This window comes from Leuciscus leuciscus (assembly GCF_965113295.1).
Source record: "Leuciscus leuciscus genome assembly, chromosome: 3".
Lineage (NCBI taxonomy): Eukaryota > Metazoa > Chordata > Actinopteri > Cypriniformes > Leuciscidae > Leuciscus > Leuciscus leuciscus.
Window position 1 is genome coordinate 24,703,863 of NC_138727.1, and position 25,671 is coordinate 24,729,533.

General features: G+C 44.8%; 1 protein-coding gene and 2 long non-coding RNA genes across 3 annotated transcripts in view; 1 reads left to right on the forward strand and 2 right to left on the reverse strand.

The window, feature by feature from the left end:
* The window catches only part of LOC309495648, a 198,799-nt gene that overhangs the window by 36,749 nt on the left and 136,379 nt on the right, over positions 1–25,671 (reverse strand). The window lies entirely within an intron of this gene.
* Positions 7,618–25,671, forward strand: part of dnajb14 (DnaJ heat shock protein family (Hsp40) member B14) — a 92,217-nt gene continuing 74,163 nt past the window's right edge. Inside the window, exon 1 of the mRNA XM_082165429.1 lies at positions 7,618–7,794. Coding sequence (XP_082021555.1) covers positions 7,659–7,794 — 136 coding nt within the window. The 5' untranslated portion in view covers positions 7,618–7,658. The remainder of the gene's footprint in view (positions 7,795–25,671) is intronic.
* On the reverse strand, positions 16,565–18,247 carry LOC309495679. The gene is made up of 2 exons (XR_014204786.1): positions 18,214–18,247; positions 16,565–16,953 (listed from the first exon to the last, which is right to left on the reverse strand). It is a non-coding gene; the product is annotated as an uncharacterized lncRNA (long non-coding RNA).

Below are 25,671 nucleotides of genomic sequence, written 5' to 3' on the forward strand. Positions count from 1 at the left end.
TCTGCCCCAAACTTCACATACTTGATAAAAGTCCTGCACTGAACACATCCACAAAGCAATATTCAGATATATAACCCCACCTACTGCCAACAGCAACTGAACTGGTTAACACAGTAATGCAGTACTAACCACATACCTATTGTGTACTAAGCATGCTAAAAACATACTAAACATGCTAGCAACTACTATATACTGTATACCTCCTTAAATGCACATTGCCCAACCATGCTCTGTCTTCCTAAAGCCAACGAGTGACGATGGCACGGGTGCGAGGGCCCTTTCATCGCTGCTTGCAGCTTTAATTGTCCTTTAAAATCCAAAAGCCACATTGTCTTTTGATCCAGAAACTAATTTCAGACCATGTATGTTACATGTATGTTTCAGCGGCTGTGAGGCATAACTGCCTGACGTCTGTGGCCACAGAAAAGGAAATCGATTCCACCATTAAAGGGTTAGTTCACCCAAAAATGAAAATTATGTCATTAATGACTCACCCTCATGTCGTTCCAAGCCCTTAAGACCTCCGTTCATCTTCAGAACAAAGTTTAAGATATTTTAGATTTAGTCCGAGAGCTTTCTGTCCCTCCATTGAAAATGTATGTACGGTATACTGTCCATGTCCAGAAAGGTAATACAGACATCATCAAGTAGTCCATGTGACATCAGTGGGTTAGTTAGAATTTTTTGAAGCATCGAAAATACATTTTGGTCCAAAAATAACAAAAACTACGACTTTATTCAGCATTGTATTCTCTTCCGGGTCTGTTGTCAATCCGCGTTCACGACTCCGCAGTGACGCTGCTGATGTAAGACGCTGCTGACGTAAGACGCTGCTTAGTTCTTCGTCCGTGTATTCGGGTTCAAATAAATATGGCTGGGCAAAAAAATGCAAGTCTTCCTCTGTGTCGAAATCCTTAGACATGTTTGCGAAGATTGTTTTGTTTACAGCGTGCGTCTCCCTCAGACTGTAAACGAAGCTCGAGCGCACCAGATAACACGTCAGCAGCGTCTTACGTCAGCAGACAGTAACAGACCCGGAAGAGAATACAATGCTGAATAAAGTCGTAGTTTTTGTTATTTTTGGACCAAAATGTATTTTCGATGCTTCAAAAAATTCTAACTAATCCACTGATGTCACATGGACTACTTTGATGATGTCTGTATTACCTTTCTGGACATGGACAGTATACCGTACATACATTTTCAATGGAGGGACAGAAAGCTCTCGGACTAAATCTAAAATATCTTAAACTGTGTTCCGAAGATGAACGGAGGTCTTACGGGCTTGGAACGACATGAGGGTGAGTCATTAATGACAGAATTTTCATTTTTGGGTGAACTTACCCTTTAAGATATGGCTATATCTGGCCCCGGATAGGGATGGTGGCAGAAGAGAAAGGATGAAGAGAAAAGAGCGTCAGGAGAGTACAACAGGTTAACGGACTTGCAACTTGTGTGCACAGTGCCTCTTGTTCATGAACAGAATCAGATGTTGAAGAGTTGTGTGCACAGTGGCTCTTGTTCATGAACTGAATCAGATGATGAAGAGTTGTGTGCACAGTGGCTCTTGTTCATGAACTGAATCAGATCATGCCATGTCTAAGTTTCTGAACCCTGGTCGACACGACAACAACGCCACCTGGCTTTCATATCCGAGTTCACGACAGATATCAAGCACATCGAAGGAAAAAACAACGTGGTGGCAGATTGTCTTTCCAGGGCCACAGTGCAAGCAGTGCACTTAGGTATGGACGTTGCTAATTTAGCAGCTAACCAGCACTCTGATTCAGAGGTACAGGCATACATAACAGCTGTCGCAAGTTTGAAAATAGCAGATGTCCGCTTTACAGAGGCACACTGATGTGTGATGTCTCCAGTGTGTTTCCCTCTGTGTGTTATTCACACTGCGGCTACCCCTGCGTGCCTCAACACTAAGAGAGTTTTTCAAACCTTTTTTGTTTTCACTAAAAGAGCAACACAAGCGTGACCCTGCGTCTTTTTCAAGATGTCATTCCGCTTGTGTGTTTCTGGATGCCGTCATTCCCTGGCGCCAGCAGATGGCCACAGTAGTTGCCTCTCGTGTTTGGGCATTCAACACGCTGAGGCAGCTTTTGTGGATAGTTCATGTTCCCACTGCGGGAATATGACTATCTCAGCGCTTAGATCGAGACTCGCTTACCTCAAGGGAGGTGCAGTCCCCTCGCCTATGCCCCGATCTAGTGTTTATTCTGCCCCGCAGAATAGACCTACATCGGCGCATTACTAGGGTGATCTGAGGATTACTGTGAGGGCTTCCCCGTCGAGACAACCTCCGCGCACCTCCACACACTCACTCTGCCCTTCGACGGAAGCAGGTATGTGTCGCACCACACACTCAGACCCCACTTCGGGCCGCTATGCCGTCCGAGTCGGGTCCCTGCATTCCGCCACGCTGCCCCACCCCGGGTACGTCTGTAGTGCCGTTGGTCCCGCTTGCTCGGTGTCTGGGAGCCTGGCTAGCGCTTCCCAGCCCGTCTCGCTGGCTCATCCGTACTATCAGACTCACTTGGCTATGCGATTCAGTTCGCCTGGCGCCCCCCTGTTTTCAAGGGCATTCTGTTCACCCGTGTTCTGGCGGACAATGCCGCTGTGCTCAGGGCAGAGATCGCAGTCCTACTGGCGAAGGACGCGATCGAGCCGGTCCCTCCAGCCGATATGAAGACCGGCTTCTACAGCCCGTACTTCATTGTACCCAAGAAAGGTGGTGGGTTACGACCAATCTTGGACCTGCGCGTCCTGAACCGGTCCCTTCACAGGCTACCGTTCAAGATGATGCTTACGCAGAAATGCATTTTCAAGTGCATTCGTCCCCAAGATTGGTTTGCAGCGATCGACCTGAAGGACGCGTACTTTCATGTCTCGATTCTCCCTCGACACAGACCGTTTCTTCACTTTGCGTCCGAGGGACGGGCATATCAGTACAAGGTCTTACCCTTCGGGCTGGCCCTGTCGCCCCGCGTCTTCACGAAAGTCGTTGCTCCCATGTACAAGCGTGGTGTTCGCATTCTCAACTACCTCGACGACTGGCTTATTCTCGCCCAGTCGAGAGAGTAGTTGTGCGAACATAGGGACATGGTTCTCAGTCACCTCTGCCACCTAGGGCTTCGGGTCAACTGGGAAAAGAGCAAACTCACCCCCGGGCAGAGGATCTCTTTTCTCTGTATGGAGTTGGACTCGATCAACATGACAGCGCGCCTCATCGAGGCCGTGTCCAGTCAGTGCTGAACTGCGTGAGTACGCTCAGACGCAGAACAGCGGCACCACTGAAACTTTTTCAGAGGCTCCTGGGGCATATGGCATCTGCAGGCGCGGTTACGCCGCTCGGATTGCTTCATATGAGGCCGCTCCAACACTGGCTCCACGATCGAGTCCCGAGATGGGCGTGGCAGAGCGGCTCGTGCCGGGTCCAAGTGACTCCGCACTGTCGCCAAACTCTCAGCTTGTGGTCGGACCCTTCGTTCCTGCGGGCAGGTGTTCCCCTGGAACAAGTGTCCAGGCACTCTGTGGTCTCCACAGATGCCTCTGCCACCGGCTGGGGGGCCACGTACAACGGGCATGCAGCTTCAGGTCTGTGGACGGGGCCTCAACTGCATTGGCACATCAACTGCCTCGAGTTGTTAGCGGTACGTCTTGCGCTGAGCCGCTTCAAAACACTGCTACTAGGCAAGCACGTACTAGTCCGTATGGACAGCACTGCGACCGTTGCGTACATCAACCGCCAAGGTGGTCTACGCTCCCGCCGCATGTCACAACTCGCCCGCCATCTCCTCCTCTGGAGTCAGAAGCGTCTGAGGTCTCTTCGTGCCGTTTACATTCCGGGCCTACTGAACCGTGCAGCCGACGAGCTCTCATGGCAGCAGGTGCTACCGGGAGAATGGCGACTCCATTCCCAGGTGGTCCAGCTGATTTTCAGGCGCTTCGGGACCGCACAGGTAGATCTGTTTGCCGCCCCGGACACGTCTCACTCCCAGTTGTTCTATTCCCTGACCGAAGGGACCCTCGGCACGGATGCTCTGGCACACAGCTGGCCCCGGGGCCTACGCAAGTATGCGTTTCCCCCAGTGAGCCTTCTTGCACAGACCTTGTGCAAAGTCAGGGAGAATGAGGAGCAGGTCTTGCTAGTTGCGCAGTATTGGCCCAACCGGACCTGGTTTCCGAAACTAGTGCTCCTCGCGACAGCCCCTCCCTGGCCCATCCCTATGAGAGAGGACCTGCTCTCTCAGAGATGGGGCACCCTATGGCACCCTCGTCCAGACCTCTGGAAACTCCATGTCTGGTCCCTGGACAGGACGCGGAGGTTCTAGGTGACCTACCCCCTGTGGTAGTTGACACCATCACTTCCGCTAGAGCCCCCTCTACGTGGCACCTCGTTGAATGCGTTGAAGTGGAACCTGTTCGTTGACTGGTGCTCCTCTGACGAGGAGAACCCCCGATCTTGCTCGATCAGAGCCGTGCTTTCCTTCCTGCAAGAAGGGCTGGAGCGAAGGCTGTCTCCCTCCACCCTTAAAGTGTATGTTGCCGTTATTGCCGCACATCACGATGCAGTTGATGGTAAGTCTTTGGGAAAGCACGACCTGATCGTCAGGTTCCTCAGGCGAGCGAGGAGACTGAATCCTCCTCGCCCACTCTCTATACCTTCTGCAATCAGCTGAGTTAAAAATCCTGTCCTGTAAGACAGTACTCCTGGTTGTATTGGCCTCTATCAAGAGGGTAGGGGACCTGCATGCATTTTCGGTCAACGAATCGTGCCTAGAATTTGGCCCAGATAACTCTCACATGATCCTGAGACCCCGGCCCGGATACTTGCCCAAGGTTCCTACCACTCCCTTCCGGGACCAGGTAGTGAACCTGCAAGTGCTGCCTTCGGAGGAGCCAGCCCTGGCTTTTCTCTGTCCCGTTCGCGCTCTGCGTCTGTACGTGGACAGAACGCAAAGCCTCAGGACCTCTGATCAGCTCTTCGTCTGTTACGGAGGCCAAGCAGAGGATGGCCCACTGGATAGTGGATGCCATCGCCTTGGCTTACGAAGCCCAAGGCGTGCCCTGCCCACCCGGGTTGAAAGCCCACTCCATTAGGGGTGACGCTTCTTCCTGGGCGCTGGCACACAGCGCCTCGCTGACAGACATCTGTAGAGCTGCGGGCTGGGCGACACCTAACACGTTCGCTAGGTTTTATAGCCTACGTGTTGAGCCGGTTTCTTCCTGTGTGCTCACTTCAACTAGCCAGTAACACCGAAGTTCCAGCTCTAGTGTCGGCTTGCTGCGCCACTCCCTTCCTCGCAACGGATACGTGCGCTTTTTGCTCCAGTCGAGTTCCCCACTAGGCGAACCCTTTGAGTTCCTCCGCACCCCTTCGGCAGTTGGACGTTGCGGACCGTCCGACGCCAGGCCTAGTGCTCGTGTGCTTGTGTAACTTGTGCTAGGCTGGGTTCCATATGTGTGATCCCTGCGGCGATCCCATATGTGTATTCTTCCACGACCAGCTCCCTGCGGTGAGCCCGTGTCTTTCCCTTGGCAGAGTCTGCTCTGCTGTCACTGTCCGGTGTAGCCTCCCCCTTTTGGCTGGAGCCACCCCAGTGACATTCCATATGTTGCACTGCCCCTTCGGCCAGTCCATATGTGTATTCTCCACATGTGTATTCTCCACATCTTACCTCCCTTCGGGCAGGATGTGGCTCCGCAGCGTCCTTTCCCCGGAAAGGCACGCTTTCCCAGTGTTATCCAAAGAGTTCCTCTGTGTGGGGTATAATGGAAAAGCAGTTGAACTACCTCTACGCAGATCTTCTGCCCCAGCCAATTGGGGGTCTGAGAGTCTTGCGTAAGGCGCTGGATGTGACAGCAACCGTGGCATTTTCCAAGGGATCCCAATTACGTTGTCACGTCGACGTTACGGCGAACGTGAGCGACTGAAAGGGAACGTTTCGGTTACTAATGTAACCCTCGTTCCCTGAAGGAGGGAACGGGAGACGTAACGTCCCGTCACCACCGTTGCTGACCATCGCTCCATGGCCGTCACAATCTCGGCTCCTCAGCGAAAAACAATGTGTGTGTGCGCCCGCTTCCTGTTTATACATGCGCTGCGGGGCGGGGGCGCGTGACGCGATTCACGCACGCCAACGTTCATTGGCTCGTTCTGTAGACACTCGAAGTTGATAAGGCTCCCTGAAGTGATCCAAATTACGTCGTCACGTCAACGTTTTTCAATTTTAAACTGAGTGTATTAATATACTATGCTGATAATAGAATAATAAAAGTAAAGCCTATCCACAAATATCAGTATTAATGGGGAAATTCCATGTAAAATGAAATGGTGTTATTCCAGACCTTTTTCCACACTGTAAAATCTAATTAGTTAGACTTTAAAAAAAAGCATGCAAACTGATTGCTTTAAAAAACAAAAAAACAAAAAAACAAGTAAAGTGAAATAGGAATAGTATGTGGTACTGACAAATAAGTTAATATAGTTCACTTACACAAGAGTTCTAGTAACTAAAAAAGAACTATAGAGAGTACTTGATAATTTACTTTAAATAAAATATAATTGTTACTATTGTTGTGTTTTGCAGGCTGAATGTTGAAGTGTGTGTGACTCAAGCATGATCAATTGCAAAATGGACCACAAATATAGAGGGATTATATAAACCCAATTAAACGTTTCACTAGGTGTTTAGGACATAAGTGTTAGAAACAAATTTATAAAAGATCATTAATTGACTTACTGATTGATATAATTGATATACATATACATGTATGCATATTATGAATATTACTTCTCTTCCTTTGAAACCAAATAAATGATTTCTTGTTGCATTGCTGCATCAATGGGAAGAGAATTACAAAAATATAAATTAACTTCCAAGTGCCCAACCAAGGGGAACGCTAATCGCCATAATAGTGACTTAAAACATTTTAGGAAAATCACATTTTTCAGTTGTATTGACAATTCAACATTCAAGATGACTTTGGGAAATCAGTGAATGCAAACAGAGAAAAATAACTGCAGATGTGGAGGAAATTAGTGAAAAGTCGATTAAGAATTTCCCCGCCTCAAAAACCAAACTCAAACCAATCAATTAATATTTGCTTGGGTTTTCTAAGTAAACAAAGCATAGCATGTGAATAGTACAGATTAGATTTTTTTTTACAATTAAGTTAAGACACAAAGTAAAGTTAACTAAAAAGTGTTAGTTAGAATCAGTTTGATTTTACAGTGCACTTAATGCTTTTAAACAACCTACATTTTTAACCTATTGAGTGTGATATTAATAAATAAAAGGCAACTTTTAAAAGAAAATTCTTCATTTTGACTTTATTTGTCTTATCTTATTGTCTGTATAATTAACCTGAAGCTGTAATTTAGCTGCCTATTGTACAAAATAGTAGGCTACTCCCAGTATTGTATCATTAAAAAATAATGAAAACATTTATTTATTTGTTTGTTTGTTTGTTTGTTTGTTTGTTTATGTAACTAACGCCTTATACGCTTTAGCCACATTGGTACATTGAAAAAAAATTATATAGATGATATATAAGGAAAATAACGATATTTTATTGCGTATTTCTTGGAAAGCGAAAGTGTTGTTCTGAATCGCAAACTGCTGTTTGTCCGGTCAGCTGATAAAATGATGGAAGGAAACCGGGATGAAGCTGAAAAATGTTTAAACATCGCTGTTAAAATCCTCGAAGATGGCAATAAAGACAAAGCTTTGAAATTCCTCTACAAAGCAGAAAAACTGTATCCAACCAAGAAAGCAAAAGGTAAATGATTAATGTATTATTTACAAACGGCACACGAGCTAGTTTAGCAGAAGCTAGCTGAAGATCTGTTTATGTTTTAAATGTTATTTTCAAAGGCAATAAATATACGTAAACGCGAATAATACACAACATATGGAGAACTTAAACATATAATAATAGATTATCAATTAACGCTTTATAAAATGTAATAAACACGTCATTAACACAGGCTAGCAGAGTGAATACAGACTAAAATGACTGAATACAGAACACATGACACGAACATGTAGGGTTGCCAACTTCAGCAAAGGAAATTAAGGGACAATCTTGGTTCTTTGTAGGAAATTAAGGGACAGTATAAGGAGCACTCAAGTACAAAGTGTATGTTCAGTTTCTGCAGTTGAGTACGAGTATAAAAAGTTTTTTTGTTGTTGTTGTTGTTGCCTGAATTAGGCTAAATACTAAAATGATTTTTAGGACATAAACACATTTGTTTTGCTTAACCTATTTATGTGCAATTTAACATAAAATAATTATATATAATATTAGGTATAATTAATGAAATAATAGAAAATTTTAAAATTATTATTTTCAGACCAAGAAACATGGAAATAGATAAATGATTGTAATATGAAGCTTTACTTGGAAGTATGAAGATATATTTCTATAACTTGGACTGTCTGGCTTATTTTAAATTTTAATTCTGGCTGTTGCTGAATTAAGTTCTCTTACGAGAGGTTCTCTGGTACTTGCGTAAGTTATCTTACGCTAGGGGAAAACCTCTTTTCCTCGAGATATTGAAGCCAAAAATTATCCTTAATTTTGCAATAATGTAAAACGCATTGCAGCAGCATGCAGACATGGGCGAGACAGCTCGCGCGCCCATAGGCTGCTCTGCGGCAACTGCACCAGCCTATCGATAGAGGCCCCTCATGCCGTCAGAACCAATGAGGGTGCTTCGCGCCCAATACGTCATGTCCCGCCGAAAGCGGGTGGGGCTAGGGCTATAAATACGGCCCAGAGAGGCTGGTTTGGTCAGTTTTTCATCTCTTCAGCGGACTACGCATCGCTGGATCCTGAGAGGAAGCCGCGCCGTCTGACTCAAGCACCCAGCGGGATTTATCTGCATCTGAAGCTGCCGGTCGACAACTCGCCGCCTTCAGTCGCCTTCCTGCTGACGCTTTCCGGCGTACCTATATCCTTTCATTGCTGTTTGTGTGTTCGCCGCTGCGACACGCGCACTTATTTCCTAAAAGAGCACGAAGCGTCTTTTTCAAGATGCCTCGTTCTTCCTGCGGCTCATGCCGAGCTCCACTCAGCGACGGGGACCACCATGTCATCTGTGTTTCCTGCCTGGGTGAGGAACACGCAGCTATCGCGCTCGCCGAGGGCGGCTGCCCTCACTGCGAGTTAATGTCTATGGTGACTCTGCGGACTCGCCGGGCATTCTTTCTCCAAGCTGCGTCTTCGCCCGCCGGGCTGCCGCGCCGTAAAAAGCGCCGCGCTCAGCGGGTCCCTGAACCTCCTCCATCCCGCGAAAGCTCGCCGGTGCGCCAGCTAGCTTCGCCGCCTGCTTCACCCGAGTCTCTCACCGCCGGTCAGCGGTCGCCGTCTGCCGCCGCTGCCGCCATTGAGGATTACGGGGAAGCCGTACAGGTGGAGGACGACAGTTGCTCTATCCTAGCGTCGGGCAGTGAGGACTGGTCGAGCTCCGCGGACCTCGCAACATCTTCTCACCCGCCCTCTGGGAAGAGAGCCAGCATTGAGGCGGAGCTTATGCGTCTCCTCGAGCAGGCCGTCGAGAGCCTCGGCCTTGAGTGGTCGACGCCCCAGCAGCCTGCACTCAACCGCCTGGACGGCTGTTTTCTGCAAAGGGACCGTACTTCACAGCCTTCAAGACCAGCCCCCTTCCTTCCTGAGCTTCATGAAGAGGTCGCTAAGTCTTGGAGCGCTCCCTTTTCAGCCAGAGTGCGTACTCCCGCTTCCGCCAGCATTCTCCGTAGTTGACGGTGCTAAGGAAAAAGGGTACCACTCTCTTCCTCCCGTTGAGGAAGCGGTAGCCGCCCATCTTTGCCCGCCCTCTGCTGGACGGCGTGCTAAGACGGCGCTGCCATCTAAATCCTGCCGCACTACCTCAGCTTTGCACGGTCGCGCTTACACCGCCGCCGGGCAGGCTGTTTCAGCGCTTCACTCAATGGCCATACTCCAGGTCTTCCAGGCCAACCTTCTCCGAAAAATGGACGAGGAAGGACCGGAAGCTGTGAGCCTACCGGATTTAAGGAGCGCGACGGATCTCGCCCTTCGCGCCACTAAATCCGCCGCGCAGGCCATGGGGCGGAACATGGCTTCTCTCACCGTTGCTGAGAGACACCTGTGGTTAACGCTCTCGGAGATGTCGGACTCGGAACGCTCTGCGTTTCTCGACGCCCCCGTCTCCCCCGCTGGCCTCTTCGGATCGTCTGTCAAGGACTTCGCAGACAGATTCGCCGAGGTTCAGAAAACATCGCAGGCCATGAAACATTTCCTGCCCAAGCGCTCAAGCTCCGCAGCAGGTCGCTCGAAACAGCCGTCTGCTCGCAGCTCCCAGCCGCAAACCTCAGCTGCCGCCGCCCCGCAGCGCCGACAGCCCAAGGATCAGAGGCCGCGCTCCCGCTCCGCCGGCCGCCGGCCCCCGCCGCGTGGGCCACGGCCAAAGATTGAGTTAAAGCCCGAGGCCTCTAAGTCTTCCTAGCCAGTCTACAGAAGCGACTGTGTTTAAGTCCCGCTGCGGCCGGACTTCCACCGAAAATTTTCGCTCGCTCAGTTCCAGTAATTGCGACTGTTCCAGCGTATTCGGCAGTAAACAAGTCGGCAGCACAGCCCGCTTGCCTGCACACAAACGCCGTTTTTACGGCGACCCAGATAAATCCCAAAAAGAGTGTATTTTCTGGTATTCCGGCCACGGCCGATGGTGTTATGAGTGTAGTAAAAATGCCCACTGCCCAGTGCCCATTCCTACACACAGACACGGCCCGCCACACACGGCCCGCACGAATAAAATCGACTTATGTCGGTTGTGCACCAAATGTAGTGATTGTGCCCATGTCCCAGTGCCCACAAACACTACATGCTACATGTCTCACGGTTTCTGTAAAAACGAAACCAACACACATACAGTCTGCACAAACAGACGGTGTTTTCAGCGTTATAGATGGGCCCTTTGTCCCGCGCCCTCATTCGCTCACAGACATATTACACCCCACGGGGCTCACCACGCTCGCTCTCTCTCAGCACACCGCTGCAGAAGAACTGAGCGCGGGCAGGCTGCCCGCTGTGATCAGCGCGCCCCTAGTCTCACACGCTGCGAACGCGGTACTCATGTTACAGCACACCGTTGCTCTCCGCTCGCCACTACATTGCGACCAGAGCCCAGATATCATTCTACCCCTAGCCACTCACGCGAAAGCGTGGGCAGAGCTCCCCGGGGTATCAGAATGGGTGCTGAACATTATAAAAAGAGGCTATTCGCTACAGTTCGGTCGACGCCCGCAACGCAAAGCGGCGCGAATCGATATTACGGTAAAGAAGGAAGTAGCTCACCTACTTCGAGCCGAAATAGCGAAGTTACTGAGCAAAGGGGCTATAGAACCCTTATCGCAAGCTCAGAGCGAAGGGGGCATGTACAGCAGATATTTTCTGGTACCCAAAAAAGACGGGGGTCTCAGACCCATTCTAGATCTAAGACGACTAAACAAAGCACTTCTGAAACGACGGTTCAGAATGCTCACGACCAAGAAAATCCTTTCGCAAATTTGCCAAGGGGACTGGTTCATGTCGATAGATCTGAAAGACGCCTATTTTCAAATACAAATAGCGTCACGTCACAGGCGATTTTTGAGATTCGCCTTCGAGGGCCAGGCACATCAGTACACAGTCCTGCCATTTGGCCTATCCCTGGCACCTCGCGTATTCACGATGTGCATGGATGCAGCGCTCGCACCCCTCAGGCTCCGAGGCATACGAGTGCTGAATTATTTGGACGATTGGCTGGTTCTAGCTCGATCACCTTCGAGAATTTAGGTCTCACAGTCAATTGGGCGAAGAGTTCGCTGTCTCCCAGTCAGAAAATATCTTTCCTGGGCACAGATCTGGACTCGCTGTCTATGACAGCACAGCTGTCGCCGCAGCGCAGACAAAGTATTCAGCGCATGACAGAGTTTTTTCGCCACGGCGCTTTAGTCCCGCTCAAAAGGTTTCAAAGGATGCTGGGTCTCATGGCTTCAGCATCCTCAGTGCTTCAGCTGGGTCTGCTTCGCATGCGCCCGCTGCAGTATTGGTTGAAAGCGCGCGCGCCGCGCAGAGCGTGGACCTCCGGTCTCGCACGCCTCAAGGTCGATCAGAAATGCGTCGCAGCTCTGAAACCTTGGACAGTGACCGACTGGTACCGGTCAGGTGTAAGCCTGGGGACTTCCTCGAGTGTAAAGGTGGTGTCTACGGATGCCTCAACCTCGGGATGGGGAGCGCTGCTCGAGGGCAGACCGTTATTCGGCCAGTGGTCGGAACGGGAAAAGCTTCTGCATATAAACTGCCTGGAAATGATGGCAGTCGACAACGCGCTGAGGCGTTTTTGTCCCCAGATAAAAGGACGCCACGTCTTGGTCCGTTCGGACAACATGTCAGTGGTGGCTTACATAAATCACCAAGGAGGTATCAGATCCAGAATCCTTCACAGGCTGACGGAACGCCTCCTGGTCTGGGCCCAGCACAATCTGCGCTCGCTCAGGGCAGCGCATGTGCCCGGCCATCTGAATGTGGGACCAGACAGACTGTCCAGAAACAATCTGCCGGCAGGAGAATGGTCTTTACATCCACAGACAGTCAAAATGCTATGGAGGACATTTGGCAGAGCGAAAATAGACCTATTTGCGTCTCAAGAGAACGCTCATTGTCAGGAATTCTTCTCCAAGAGCAGGGATGCGCTGGCTCACGTCTGGCCCCGCTGCCCGCTCTATGCGTTTCCCCCTGTCAGTGTTAGAGCGAATCAGGGAGAGCGGATGCCCAGTGCTACTCGTCGCCCCATTTTGGACAAACCAAGTCTGGTTTCCAGTCCTGATGCAGCTGACAAGTACCGCCCCGTGGCCGATACCGGTGAGGAGGGATCTCCTCTCGCAGGCAAACGGCTCGATCTGGCATCCTCACCCGGAGCTTTGGTCCCTACATGTGTGGGCCATCAACGGGTACCCGTTAACCTCCCAGCGGGAGTGTTAAACACGGTCACACAGGCTAGAGCTCCATCTACGAGGCGGCTCTATTCCTCAAAATGGTCTGTGTTTACTAGCTGGTGCACAGCGAGTGGCACTTCACCCTCACGCTGTGGAGTGCCAGAGGTTCTCTCCTTTTTACAAGAGCTTCTGGATAAGGGCAGAACCCCATCCACGCTCAAAGTTTATGTGGCGGCCATAGCAGCGTTCGCTGAACCACCGCTTGGCCAGTCATTAGGAAGGAACGATCTGGTCATTCGCTTCCTTAGAGGAGCTAAGAGGCTGAACCCTCCCAGACCACCCTCAGTTCCCGTTTGGGACCTTTCCACGGTTCTGGAAGCCATGAAAGGTGCCCCATTCGAGCCAATACAGTCAATAGACCTGAAACTCTTGTCTTTCAAAACAGTGTTTCTTCTGGCTCTCGCTTCAGTGAAGCGCATTGGGGATTTGCAAGCGCTCTCAGTGAGCGCGACGTGTATGGAGTTTGGACCGAATGACTCGAGAGTCATACTCGAACCAAAGCACGGATATGTTCCTAAATCCCTCAACACACCGTTTAGGGCACAGGTTATCTCCCTGTCGGCCCTGCCGGTATCTGAGGAGGAAGGGGACGCAGGCTTCCTTTGCCCGGTCAGGGCGTTAAGAGCATATGTGTCTCGCTCATCTGTTTTCAGACAGACGGAGCAGCTCTTTGTTTTGTTCAGCGGACGTTCTAAGGGACTAGCTGCGTCAAAACAGAGTCTATCCAGATGGATAGTTGATGCTATAGCGCTAGCTTACACATCCAAGGGCCTGCAATGCCCGATAGGTGTCAAAGCGCACTCCACAAGAGGCATGGCCTCGTCGTGGGCTTGGTCCAGTGGGATTGCCTTGCAAGATATCTGTATGGCGGCAGGCTGGGCCTCCCCGTCTACATTTATAAGGTTTTATAACCTCGAGGTTCCCGCTTTACAAGCTAGGTTGCTCTCGGTTTAAATTTTCAGTATTGCCTGCCCGAATCCTATCGGCTCAGGATGCTGAAACCGCTAGAGCGTCGATCACTGATCGTATATATACTTCTGTGGGCAGTGCGTAAGTCCCCCATATCTATCAGTCCAGGCCGTGCTCGCCCTGGCTGTGTGGAACACTTGATATAATATGCTCTTATCAGAGCTTTATATTACAGGAATGATGCTATTCTAGCCCCTCTTCCCGGATTCTCTGTGAGTCCCTTGTGATTAGGCACTGTATGAGCCCCGGGCACCTGCCCTTGGGACTTTAGTGTTATGTCTCAAGCACGCACGGCGTTTTACACTGTGTTCCCCTAGCGTAAGATAACTTACGCAAGTACGAGAGATCCTCTCGTAAGAGAACGTACTCGGTTACTAACGTAACCTCGGTTCTCTCTAGAAGAGGGAACGAGTACTTGCGAATCTTGCCGTGCATGCGTCACGTTCTGATTCGCTTCAGCGATGAAAAAACTGACCAAACCAGCCTCTCTGGGCCGTATTTATAGCCCTAGCCCCACCCGCTTTCGGCGGGACATGACGTATTGGGCGCGAAGCACCCTCATTGGTTCTGACGTCATGAGGGGCCTCTATCGATAGGCTGGTGCAGTTGCCGCAGAGCAGCCTATGGGCGCGCGAGCTGTCTCGCCCATGTCTGCATGCTGCTGCAATGCGTTTTACATTATTGCAAAATTAAGGATAATTTTTGGCTTCAATATCTCGAGGAAAAGAGGTTTTCCCCTAGCGTAAGATAACTTACGCAAGTACTCGTTCCCTCTTCTAGAGAGAACCGAGGTTACGTTAGTAACCGAGTACGTTATACCATGGACTTTACTTGAGTAGTTAAATTAAAACTGCTTATTCAAGGACACACATTTGTTGCATGGTCAGTATTAAAATATTTATTTTATTTAAAGCTGCAGTCTGTAACTTTTTTGGGTTAAAAATTATCCAAAATAATTTTTTGAGCAAGTACATAACCAGCCAGTGTTCAAAACTATTTGCTTGCCTTAGCTCGATTCAAAACTGTAAGCTTGTTGTAATAATGTTTTTAATTCCTGTGGTACTGGTGGATTTCCGCGGGAAATTCGAGCATGTCTTTGCGTCATTACGTCACATCTGTGGTAAAGAAGGTGTCTCGGCTAGTAGGCAATATTGTGTGTGAGTAGGGGTGTGCCAGTTTCAGAATTGGTGATGACGGTTATGACGTGAGTCAAATGTGACGGTTCGTAACATAACTAATAATACAATTTATACTTGAACATAGGGCTGGGCGATAAAACGATAACGATAATTATCGCGATATAATTTTTCTCGATAAAACGATATCAAGAGTTCGATAAATGTTCGATAATGTTTATGCGCCAAAAGCGGAACGAAACTCATTTGAAACGCGCGCCACACGGACCATTTATCCGCTCGGCTCAAGCAGTCCAAACCGCAGCGCAGCGCAGTGCGAGCTCACTAGAGCAGATGCGTTTACTCTGACCGGTCTCGGTCACGAGATCCAGTGAGAAGCGCTTGAATTCAGCGAAGAACACAAATGTCTCAGTGATTTAAACCAGTTTAAAGGCAGATGAAACAGCGCTGACAAACAGGAGAAACACTGTGCGCAACGATACAGTCTGAAGGCTTTTCCGTCTACAAATTCCCATCATTTACCATGGATTTACTGTAACGTTAGCCTAGTAATATTAACTGCACCATGAAATGTGGGATATACATATTGAATTGTATTATATTATTAATGTAGACAATGTATTAAAGCAGGGGTTCCCAAACTTTTTCGTTCTAGGACCCACCTAGACAAGTATAATCAATCTCAAGACCCACTTGCACTGGTGCTACCAACTTTCTCAGTTGGTCGCACCAGCATGATTTGGTCGCACATTTTTTTTTTTTTTTGCTACATGCCATGGGATTAATCAATGCATGCTGATGGTCTTAATCTGCATTCCCTAGTTTTGCACTGATGTAAAAAGACTGACAGTGACAAGCCTTCATGTTAGCTAAATATTTTAAACTTTTAACTCTTAAAAAAACTTTTAAAAACATGTATGTTCTTTAATGTTTGATTATAATTTTACCGTCTTCACATAGGGATGGGAAATGATACGATTTTATCAATAATAATAATGCCACTGATGCTTTTTTTTAAAAAACAAGGGGTTTTATTTATTTTAAAGCTTGAGTAAGCAAACTGTACTTTTTATGTAATTTATGTAATAAATAGAACTTTATTGTAAAGTGTTACTGATTCAAATGTCTCCTGAGTTCACTGTTGGAAAGATCAGTTGTCCATTCATTAAAATGAATCGTTCAAAGGAGTAATTAGTTTGCGAATTGGACGTGTCATGTGCGTTGTGTGATTATCCCAGCAGTTAGGACATAGACATCCAAGATTTGTGTCAACACAGAAAACATTTCATCACTGGATAGTTTTTTTCGTTTAATTAAAGTGTTGTTTTATGTCAGCTGAATGTCTGGGACGCTTTTCAGAGAAGATAAGGCAACAACTTATTTAGCACAATTCACACCCAGCGGTAATTGAGGAAGAAAAAAAAAATCTCCGAATGCTCCACATGAAACTTTGGTCTTCCGACCTTTTACCACCGTGTCGATTTATTTTGATTAATATGTGCGAGGGAGAGAGAGCAAGACAGCGCTTAGTTTGGAGACGGTGAAGTCTTTTTTACACTTTCGCCTGGCTCCGAATAGAGAGAGAGAGCGCGCGCGTGCTCGACCGAGTACTCTCTCTGCTCGTTCTTTCAGTTAAACATGCACTGTGACTCTGTCACAAGCGCAGCAGTTCATCTACATTACTCAGCGATCAAATAACACTTTGGCGGGCGCTAAAACTCATAGTCGTTTGGTCATTTATCGGACTGGTTTTGTTTCACTCATCGTAACGTAAATTTAGCTGCAGCTAAGTGCCTTTGTGCGACCCACCTTTTCTCACTGTGTGACTAGTGTTGTCACGATACCAAAATTATTGTTTCGATACCGATACCAAGTCAAGTATTGCGATTTCGATACTTTTTCGATACTTTTCCTGAAAAGGGAGAAATACTCTCAAATATCATTGCTGTGCTTTATTTTAAAACCGGGACAACATTCTAATCATATAACACACTAATAAATGAACATATGAACAGCAGATATATTAAACATTTGAACAAAATATGAAATATAAAAAATGTATTAGAGCAATGACATTCAAGGTAAAAAATATTATAAATTTAGCAGCATTATCTCATTTATCATAAGAAACATAAGAGCTTTATCTTGATTCTGAACTTTGAATAAAAATATGAACAGCGATTATATTAAACAATGCATATTGGTAACATATGATAAGCCTCATTGGTGATATATTTGACATGTGGGGAGAGAGTTGTGGAAGGCCTATACTTCATGTTAAACATAAATTTATAGCAGCAAAGACAACGTCGCCAGTGTTGACGGCAAAATAGGCTACAGAATAATTCGTTCTGTATTGAGAGGTGCAATATTTGAAAATCGATAATATTTTTTTAAATTACATTTATATTGTATTTAAATGTCAAAACTTTCAAACATCAAAATGTCATTTATTAATATGTATTCGAGTCAAAATGACATAGAAACATCTTTTCCTATTCTATTTTGCCTGGAAACGCTTCCAACACGCTTGCGTGTCGCGTGAAAAATAGGCTATTCTATTTCTAGCATACACGCGTTTTCCGCGCGGCTCGAGCTGCGCCCAGACGCGTGTGTCACGCAGGCAGTTAACATGGGAGCCGAAATAAAAACGGACACGACACGCAGCCAGTGTGTCGCCGGCCTTACAAAAGTATCGATACTAATAAATTAAGGAATCGTGACGTTTTTAATTTCCGATTTACTTTTGAAGTATCGGTGCACCGTGCAACAGAGCAAGGTAGGCAACGTACTTCCATATGTCACTCCTCGCGTCATCTTTTTCTACGAGTCGTGGACCACTTGTGCTCGCACATGCAGCCATCTCGCTGTAGTGTTTTGTCACATGACACTGACAGCGGCAGGTTCTTTGCTGCGTGCGTCAGGAAAAAAACACAGACGTCCATAGGGAGGCGTTTTTATTTTATTTATTTTTATCGATACTGATACATTTAGGTATCGTGACGTTTTTAATTTCCGAGTATCGCAATACTTTTGAAGTATCGGTACACCGTGCAACACTATGTGTGACCCACAAGTGGGTCGCGACCCACAGTTTGAAAACCACTGTATTAAAGGACTAATGGAATATAATTGCAGTATTTCAGTATTTAATAATGTATTTAGGCTACTGTTTTTCATACAAATACCATAGAAACCATAAAGTTAGATTTTGCCATGATAGTGAGGTGCTATAGGCTATGCCTGGTTTTATCTGTTGTTATGATCTAAATGCATGATACTGGATGACCAATGGTTAATTTTAATAAAACTCAAACAGTCAGAATATTACATTTTACCAAATAAAGATTAGCACATGCAGAAACTAAGAAATAATTTTTTCTATTAAGATATTTATTTTGTTAAGGAAGAATGACAAATGTTTGAATGTTCTACCTCAGATTTGTGAGATGTTCACCTGTTTGGCAAGTGTTTGTCATGATATGTTCTGACAATAAAGAGTAGTTTAAAACCACAATTAATGCTCTGGTTTCTACAACTTTCACTTAAAAGCAAAAATTTGCCTTTAAACTTGAAAGAAATAAATATTTTACATTTATCGTGATAATTATCGATATCGACTGATATAAAAAAATTATCGTGATAATTTTTTTGGGCCATATCGCCCAGCCCTACTTGAACAGTATAATAAAATTAATATTTGTGTAGTGTTCAATGTTGTTATCGATAGAGATACGCGGATGGGGTATTATTTCATCTGCAACCGCATCACAAAACTCATCATCCGCACCAACGTTTTTTTACCAAATTTCAAAGCTGCACCCGCCCGCCATCCGCTGATGGTTTTGCGGTCTATGGACGATGCAATGCTCTGCTGATGCGAGCCGCAAGAAAGCCCTTGTCTGTTCTAGAAAGGATACAGCAAAGATATTTAATGCTAATGTATGAGGCATAGGCCTACGCTGAGTTTCATTTACGATGAGAAATGCATATTCTCAGAGCACCCAATCTGGGGAATTGACAGGCAAAATATGTTTTTCTGTGAAAATACAAAAAAAAAATTGTCACTGAAATAAGGCCATGAAACCCATACTGATTATTTCTTCACAAGACTTTTGAAAATTGTATCACGTAGCCTAGAATATTTGCTCCAAAACTATGTGAAAATCACCCTGACTGCTCATTCAGATAAGACAATATATTGATTTAAAATTTGTAAGATGTGTTTTCTGTAAGAAAGCTTTATGCGAAGAGGCGTGATCACATCATTAATATGTATGGCTTTCACACCTGAGAAAAACAAAGACCCACCCCTAATGCCCTATTAGGAGCTATCAGGCCTTATCATTCTGAGCAACCTTGCACAAAGAATGAGGAGATTTAAAAAAGAATAGCTTTTAAATTGTTTGGATTTATTTACAACACAACATAATCCAAATATACACAACAAATGACAAAAAAGCACATTATTGAAAACAATGATCCAAAGACCAGTGTTGTGCCTGAACGCGTTCATTGAACGATAGTTCATGAACTCGTTCATATTTTGGGCGAACGTGAACTGAACGTACTCTGTTACTGCCTGATGAACGTTACTGTGAACTCGTTCATTCTGGTGTCTGTGAACGGCACGCTCTCTCAGTTTAACTTCGTTCAAAAGGGTGCAAGATTTCTATAGAAATGTATTTGTCCCGTTCGGAACCTCCGTTGTCCCGTTTATTGACGCTGATCTAACCACCGATGTATGACTGAATCTGATACAACAGCAACACTTGATCACGACACCGGTCATCATCCAATCACAGTCCACACTCACGCGCATCAGACCCAGAGATCAGACTATACGAATAACAAACTCTAAATTGAGAATTAATTATTATTTTGGGACAAATCATTGTTTGATTTGCGCACAGAATCCTCCGCTGTCTGGTCGCTTCGATCCGGACTCGCGCTAACGGCATCCCTTTCACTGTCCGACTGGGTTTTGATTTCGGCAAATCAGTTTTAACGAATTCAAACAACGTGATTATTGTGAGTCCAACATACATCCAGCCACGCAAGAAAGCATGAAATCGTCCTCGAATAATATATTGATGTGATTTGCTGACCAAGAAACATTTCTGATTATTATTAATGTAAAAAAAATAAAATAAAAAAAAATCAGGATTCTTTGATGAATAAAAGGTTCAAAGTAAATTTATCCGAAATAAAAAAAACGTAACATTATATATGTACTTGCTGAATAAAAGTAGGCTATTAATTTCTTTAAAAGTAGTGTATAATTACAAAAGCTTTCTATTTCAGATAAATGCTATTATTTTGAACTATGGTTTGTGTGTAATATGACTTTAATCAAAACAAATGTGTTGTCTGAAAACCTTTTAAACGCATACGAACCTGAAATGACATATAGGCCTACTGTGTTATGTTGGCCTAGCCTATAGCCTACAAATATTTTGAGTGTCCCTCATTTTCTTGTAAAGAACCATGCACGATTGTCCCGCATTTGTTTAGTTGGCAACCCTACCCTCAATGCTATGTAAACCCTGGTTGGATAAGGATTTTAAAATTGGATATGAAGATGAAATCTGACGCATAGTTTCAGTGTTAAAACTGATAACATAATTGCTGTCTGTGGTTTTATATGGGCTGTGGCAATCATTTTGAAAAACTTTAGTTTAGAACTTTAGTTCAAAATTTTGAAGTTTGAACTATGAACTGAACTAGTTCATTTAAAAATTTGTTAACTGAACTTTGAACTAGTTCATGTAGAAAGTGAACTTTCCCAACACTGCCAAAGACAGAAACCTTTGTGCCATTCCTAAAAACATTGTACATACCTTTCATTTCCAAGGTGTTTGATTTTCACTTTACCATGTTCATGTACAGAGACTCATGTGAATGTTGAAGTTAACAGGACTCATCCGTGGGGCATCTGGTCCCTGTAAAAAAATTAAAAAAATTAAAAAAAACCTGTGAACATACTGATATCAAGAGCAACTATAGGGCTGCACGATTTTGGGAATAGATTTTATATTTTTCTGGTTAAAATTGCTTTTTAAAATTCACAGAATACACACACAAATGTTTCCAATAATGTATAATGAACACCAGGTTTGTTGTGCCTTGTAGGCATAGGCTACGCGCAGTGCTGCATAAAATAATAATAACAATAGCCTAAGCAGCCTATAAATCTTCCAAAATATTTCAGTAACAACTACGTTAGAGAAAAATATATTGATTATCATATGTTACTTCAAATGTTTCCATTCGTTATGATGATATGAAATGAGATTTGAGTAAAAACATGAAGCCTTTGTTTGGTGCGTTTTGCTTTTCAAACCCACAGCGCGCTTCAAAATATGATACATTCAAACCCACAGCGCGCTCCAAAATATGATGCATTCAAACGTAGAGCGCGCTCCAAAATATGATGCATCCAAACGCAGAGCGCGCTCCAAAATATGATACATTCAAACGCAGAGCGCGCTCCAAAATATGATACATTCAATCGCAGAGCGCGTTGCCGCGTTCCAAAATATGATACATGAAACGCATGGCGCGCTCCAAAATATGAAACATTATGGTTACCATATTATACTTATCTACGTTTGAGCAGATATCCACAAACACAGTATAGTAAACAGGGGTCTAAATATTATAATATTCACCTTATATCTAGCAACAGTTCAACTGCGATGTGAAGTTTATGCAACAATAACATAAACTAATAATTAAGAATTTCTTACCTTACATCTTTCTTGTCTTCAAATCGCGTTCTTCTAATTCTTCTGAGGTAAATCCAAGTGAAACAGCAGAGCACAGCACAAACACAGTCTTCCAAACTCGATGAAAAGCAGAGGAGTAAGTTACCGAAGTCTCTGATTCTTTGTTTTGAGGTAATGAGGGCGTTTACAGGTCTGCGTTCGTCCGCGTGGATCATTTGCATGTCAATCGCTCGTGCGCGTGTGGGCGTGGTCACATTAGAGTTAATTAGGACGCGTTTGAGAAACTGTACATGCCGCTGCTTTCATACGGATTACTTAAACAGAGAATATTTGTTTTTTAAATAATTTACATAAAATAGAGACTCCAAGCGTTGTATAGACATGCATTTCAAGTCTATGTGACAAACATTCGTTGAGTTACAGGTCATTTTCTGTCGCGTTTCACATTGAGAGAGACGGCAGAACGCGCATCATGTTTATTTTCTTTGTTTTATGAAAAACACAACATTTTGTTTTTATTATGAGTGTACACAAATAAAAGAAGACATTTAACAGTTTTTATTGATGTACAACACAAGCATGTAAGATCAAAATCAACAGAGTATTTTGAGTCTCTTTTGCACTGATCTGAAAAAAAAAAACGAGCCTATCGCGCCGGCGCGATAGCCGACCTCAGGGGGTTAAAACAACACATTTTGTAGAGAAATGAAAACAGTTGTGATGCACCAATCATGATTTTTCATGACCAATTCCTGTATATGTATGTTTTCTTTAAACAAATGTATTTGTTGTTTATTTGCAAACTGGCCTTTAAAAAAATGTCTGTAGCCATTTGAAATTAGAGGCAACCACTGCATTTTAATCATGATCCAAACAAAGATGCTACACACATGTAGCTTGAGCAGTTGTTTTTGATTTAAATTAGATTGCATAATGTTGCAATTAAATTGACTTAGAGCAAATTTACATAATGGTCTGACTTTAGTTTTGTGGAAGACACACCTGCACAAAACAAAAACAGACAGACTAAGGGGCTGTTTACACGACACAGTTTTCAACTACGAAACGTTCATTTACAGGACAACTGCGTTTTGGGTGCTTGAAAACGCAAACTTTTGAAAACAGGTTTCAAAGTGCAAGTTTTTGAAAACAGTCTCCGTGTAAACAACAAAAACGCGAATTTCAGAAGACAATGATCTCATGCACATGCGTATTAAATGTTCAGTCTATAGTGTTTCCTCGCCATCTAATGGCCTGGCAGCAGAATACAGCGTTTTTAGTTGTTTTCACGGATACGTGTGAATGGGGATCGTTTTGATAATGAATCTACGCGGAAAACTCAGAAAAAAATTCTCAATTTTAAGTATATCATTGTCGTGTAAACGTACCCTAAATGAATGAAAATACAAATCCACTCTCTGACAGCAGGTGGCGCTTATGGAAAAGAGCCATTTTTTGGGTACCGCTGTAAACAAAGCAGCTGTGCTTATAAACACTACTTTATACGGAGGTAAAAGGAAAAGAAAAGGCTTCATAAACTCAGGGTTTTCAAAGTCAAGTCAAGTCAAGTCATCTTCATTTATATAGCGCTTTTAACAATGTAGATTGTTTCAAAGCAGCTTTACAGAGATAAACGTATAATTTAAGGTAACAGAGATTGTTTTGGCTTTATAGCGGTTCTTTAATAAAGTTATTTTCCAGCTAAAGTTAGTTTTGATTGATTCGCTTCCGTCGCAACGATCATTTATTAAAGGTGCTCTAAGTGATGCGACGCGTTTTTTAGGCCCAAACATTTTTTGTCATATACAGCAAACATCTCCTCACCATCCGCTAGCTGCCTGTCCCCCGAACACACTGTAAAAAAACGCGGTCTCTCTAGACACCACAGGCTCCACAAACGGCAATAAAAACAAACTGGGCTCACCCGCACCACGAAACACAACAAACAGTGCTCCAGCCAATGACTGACAAGATGCATTGGAGGGTGGGGTTTGGGGGGTTAGTGCGCGTACACATGAAGGGGGTGTGGAGGAGAGAGAAGCATGAAGAGGGAAGTTTGAATTATGGCCGACACACGACCAAAGAGACGACGTTTCGATGAACAAATTGCAAAGAAGAGGGACAAGGATAAGGAACGCGCGAAGTCCCGAATTTACAATCGGAAAAACCTTTGAAAGGTGGCGAGAACTCCGCCGGCAGAAGGGCTTCCAATCCGACATAGTTACTCTGTTTTTGCAGAACAGGTAAATCCATTTTTCTTTCTAAACTGACGTTCATGTTCGCCAAACCAACACAAGGATGTAATTAGCTAGAACTATGCAGTCAGCGTTAACTTTGGTGAATACAACATGTATGTTTCTAGCAGCGATCAATCTCTATTGTAAATGATCAAGCAAATTCACAGTAGGGTGACAATTTGTGTGAATGACTGTTTTCACCCACGGTTTGTTATGAATTTGAATGTTCATTTATAGGCTATTGACAACTTTGACTAAATTTGTTTACGCCGCCGCCGTTGTTTATGCTCACTGGGAAAAGCGAAGCTAACGTTATCTTGCTATTATTGCGTCCTTTTATGGGAGCTATAGTTATGCAGAAAAAGGTGCGAAATAGGTGCGAAACCTCAGGTGGCGAAATGATTAAGATAATGTTTCTCTTTTTCTGCATTCTGTACTGCAATATAAAAGCATTTATCTAACTTGGCGACATTACACATTGAATGAAGTATCAGTAAAACTTAACTTTGTTTGTAGTGACTATTTTGACTTTCCTTTATGCCGGAAGGGAGGGGAGGAGGGAGGAGACGGGATGAGGAGGAGGGAGGGTCTAGCTAGCCTCCGTTTTGTTTGACAACAATTCGAATGTCAACAAGAAGTTACGACTCCCGGCATCGCTTAGAGCACCTTTAAATTGGGGGCCGCTAAGACGACACCATCCTCTCAACACAGACTTTAAACGCGAACCTGTGATAAACGCTGATGGCATTAAGAATGGGTTCTATAGTAATGTGCGTTTGAATATGTGTGCAGGTTTGTAATTCCCTACAAACCAAGCCTAAACAAAGTACTGGTTTTTCCTTATATAAATTTTGATACAGAATTTTATTTTATTTTGTCATTTCGGGGTAGGTACACTAAATGAATTTTCCCGACAACGCTTTATCTGTAGAGTGGTAAAGGGATCCTCCATAGGGAGAGACTAGTTGGCACTTCAGCACTGCGTTGTCTTCAGGTCCAGGCGAAGGTCCTTCGTCAGATCTGGATACGGTCTGGATCCAGCAGGCTGCAGGAAAACCTCGGGATAAACAAAGACACTAAAATTAGCATAGATGCCATCCTTTTTATGATGTAACGAGTACATCAGGATTTATGGGAAGTGTTCCCGGTTCCGGCTGACCTAATCTATGCAGTCTAACATTGAATTATAGAAGTTTATAATGTATTATGTGAATGCTAGGTCAAAGAGATGTGTCTTTAATCTAGCTTTGAACTGACAGAGTGTGTCTGCTTCCCGGACAATGTTAGGAAGACTTTTCCAAAGTTTTGGTGCTAAATAGGAAAAGTATCTACCGCCAGCAGTCGATTTTGATATTCTAGGTATTATTAACTGGCCGGAATTTTGAGATCGCAATAGACGTGAAGGACTATAATGCGTTAAGAGCTCGCTTAAGTACTGCGGAGCTAAACCATTTAGTGCTTTGTAAGTAATCGGCAATATTTAAAAATGTATGTGATGTTTAATCGAAAATTTTATGCGATGACAGAACCGGGCTAATATGGTCATACTTCCTGGTTCTGGTAAGAA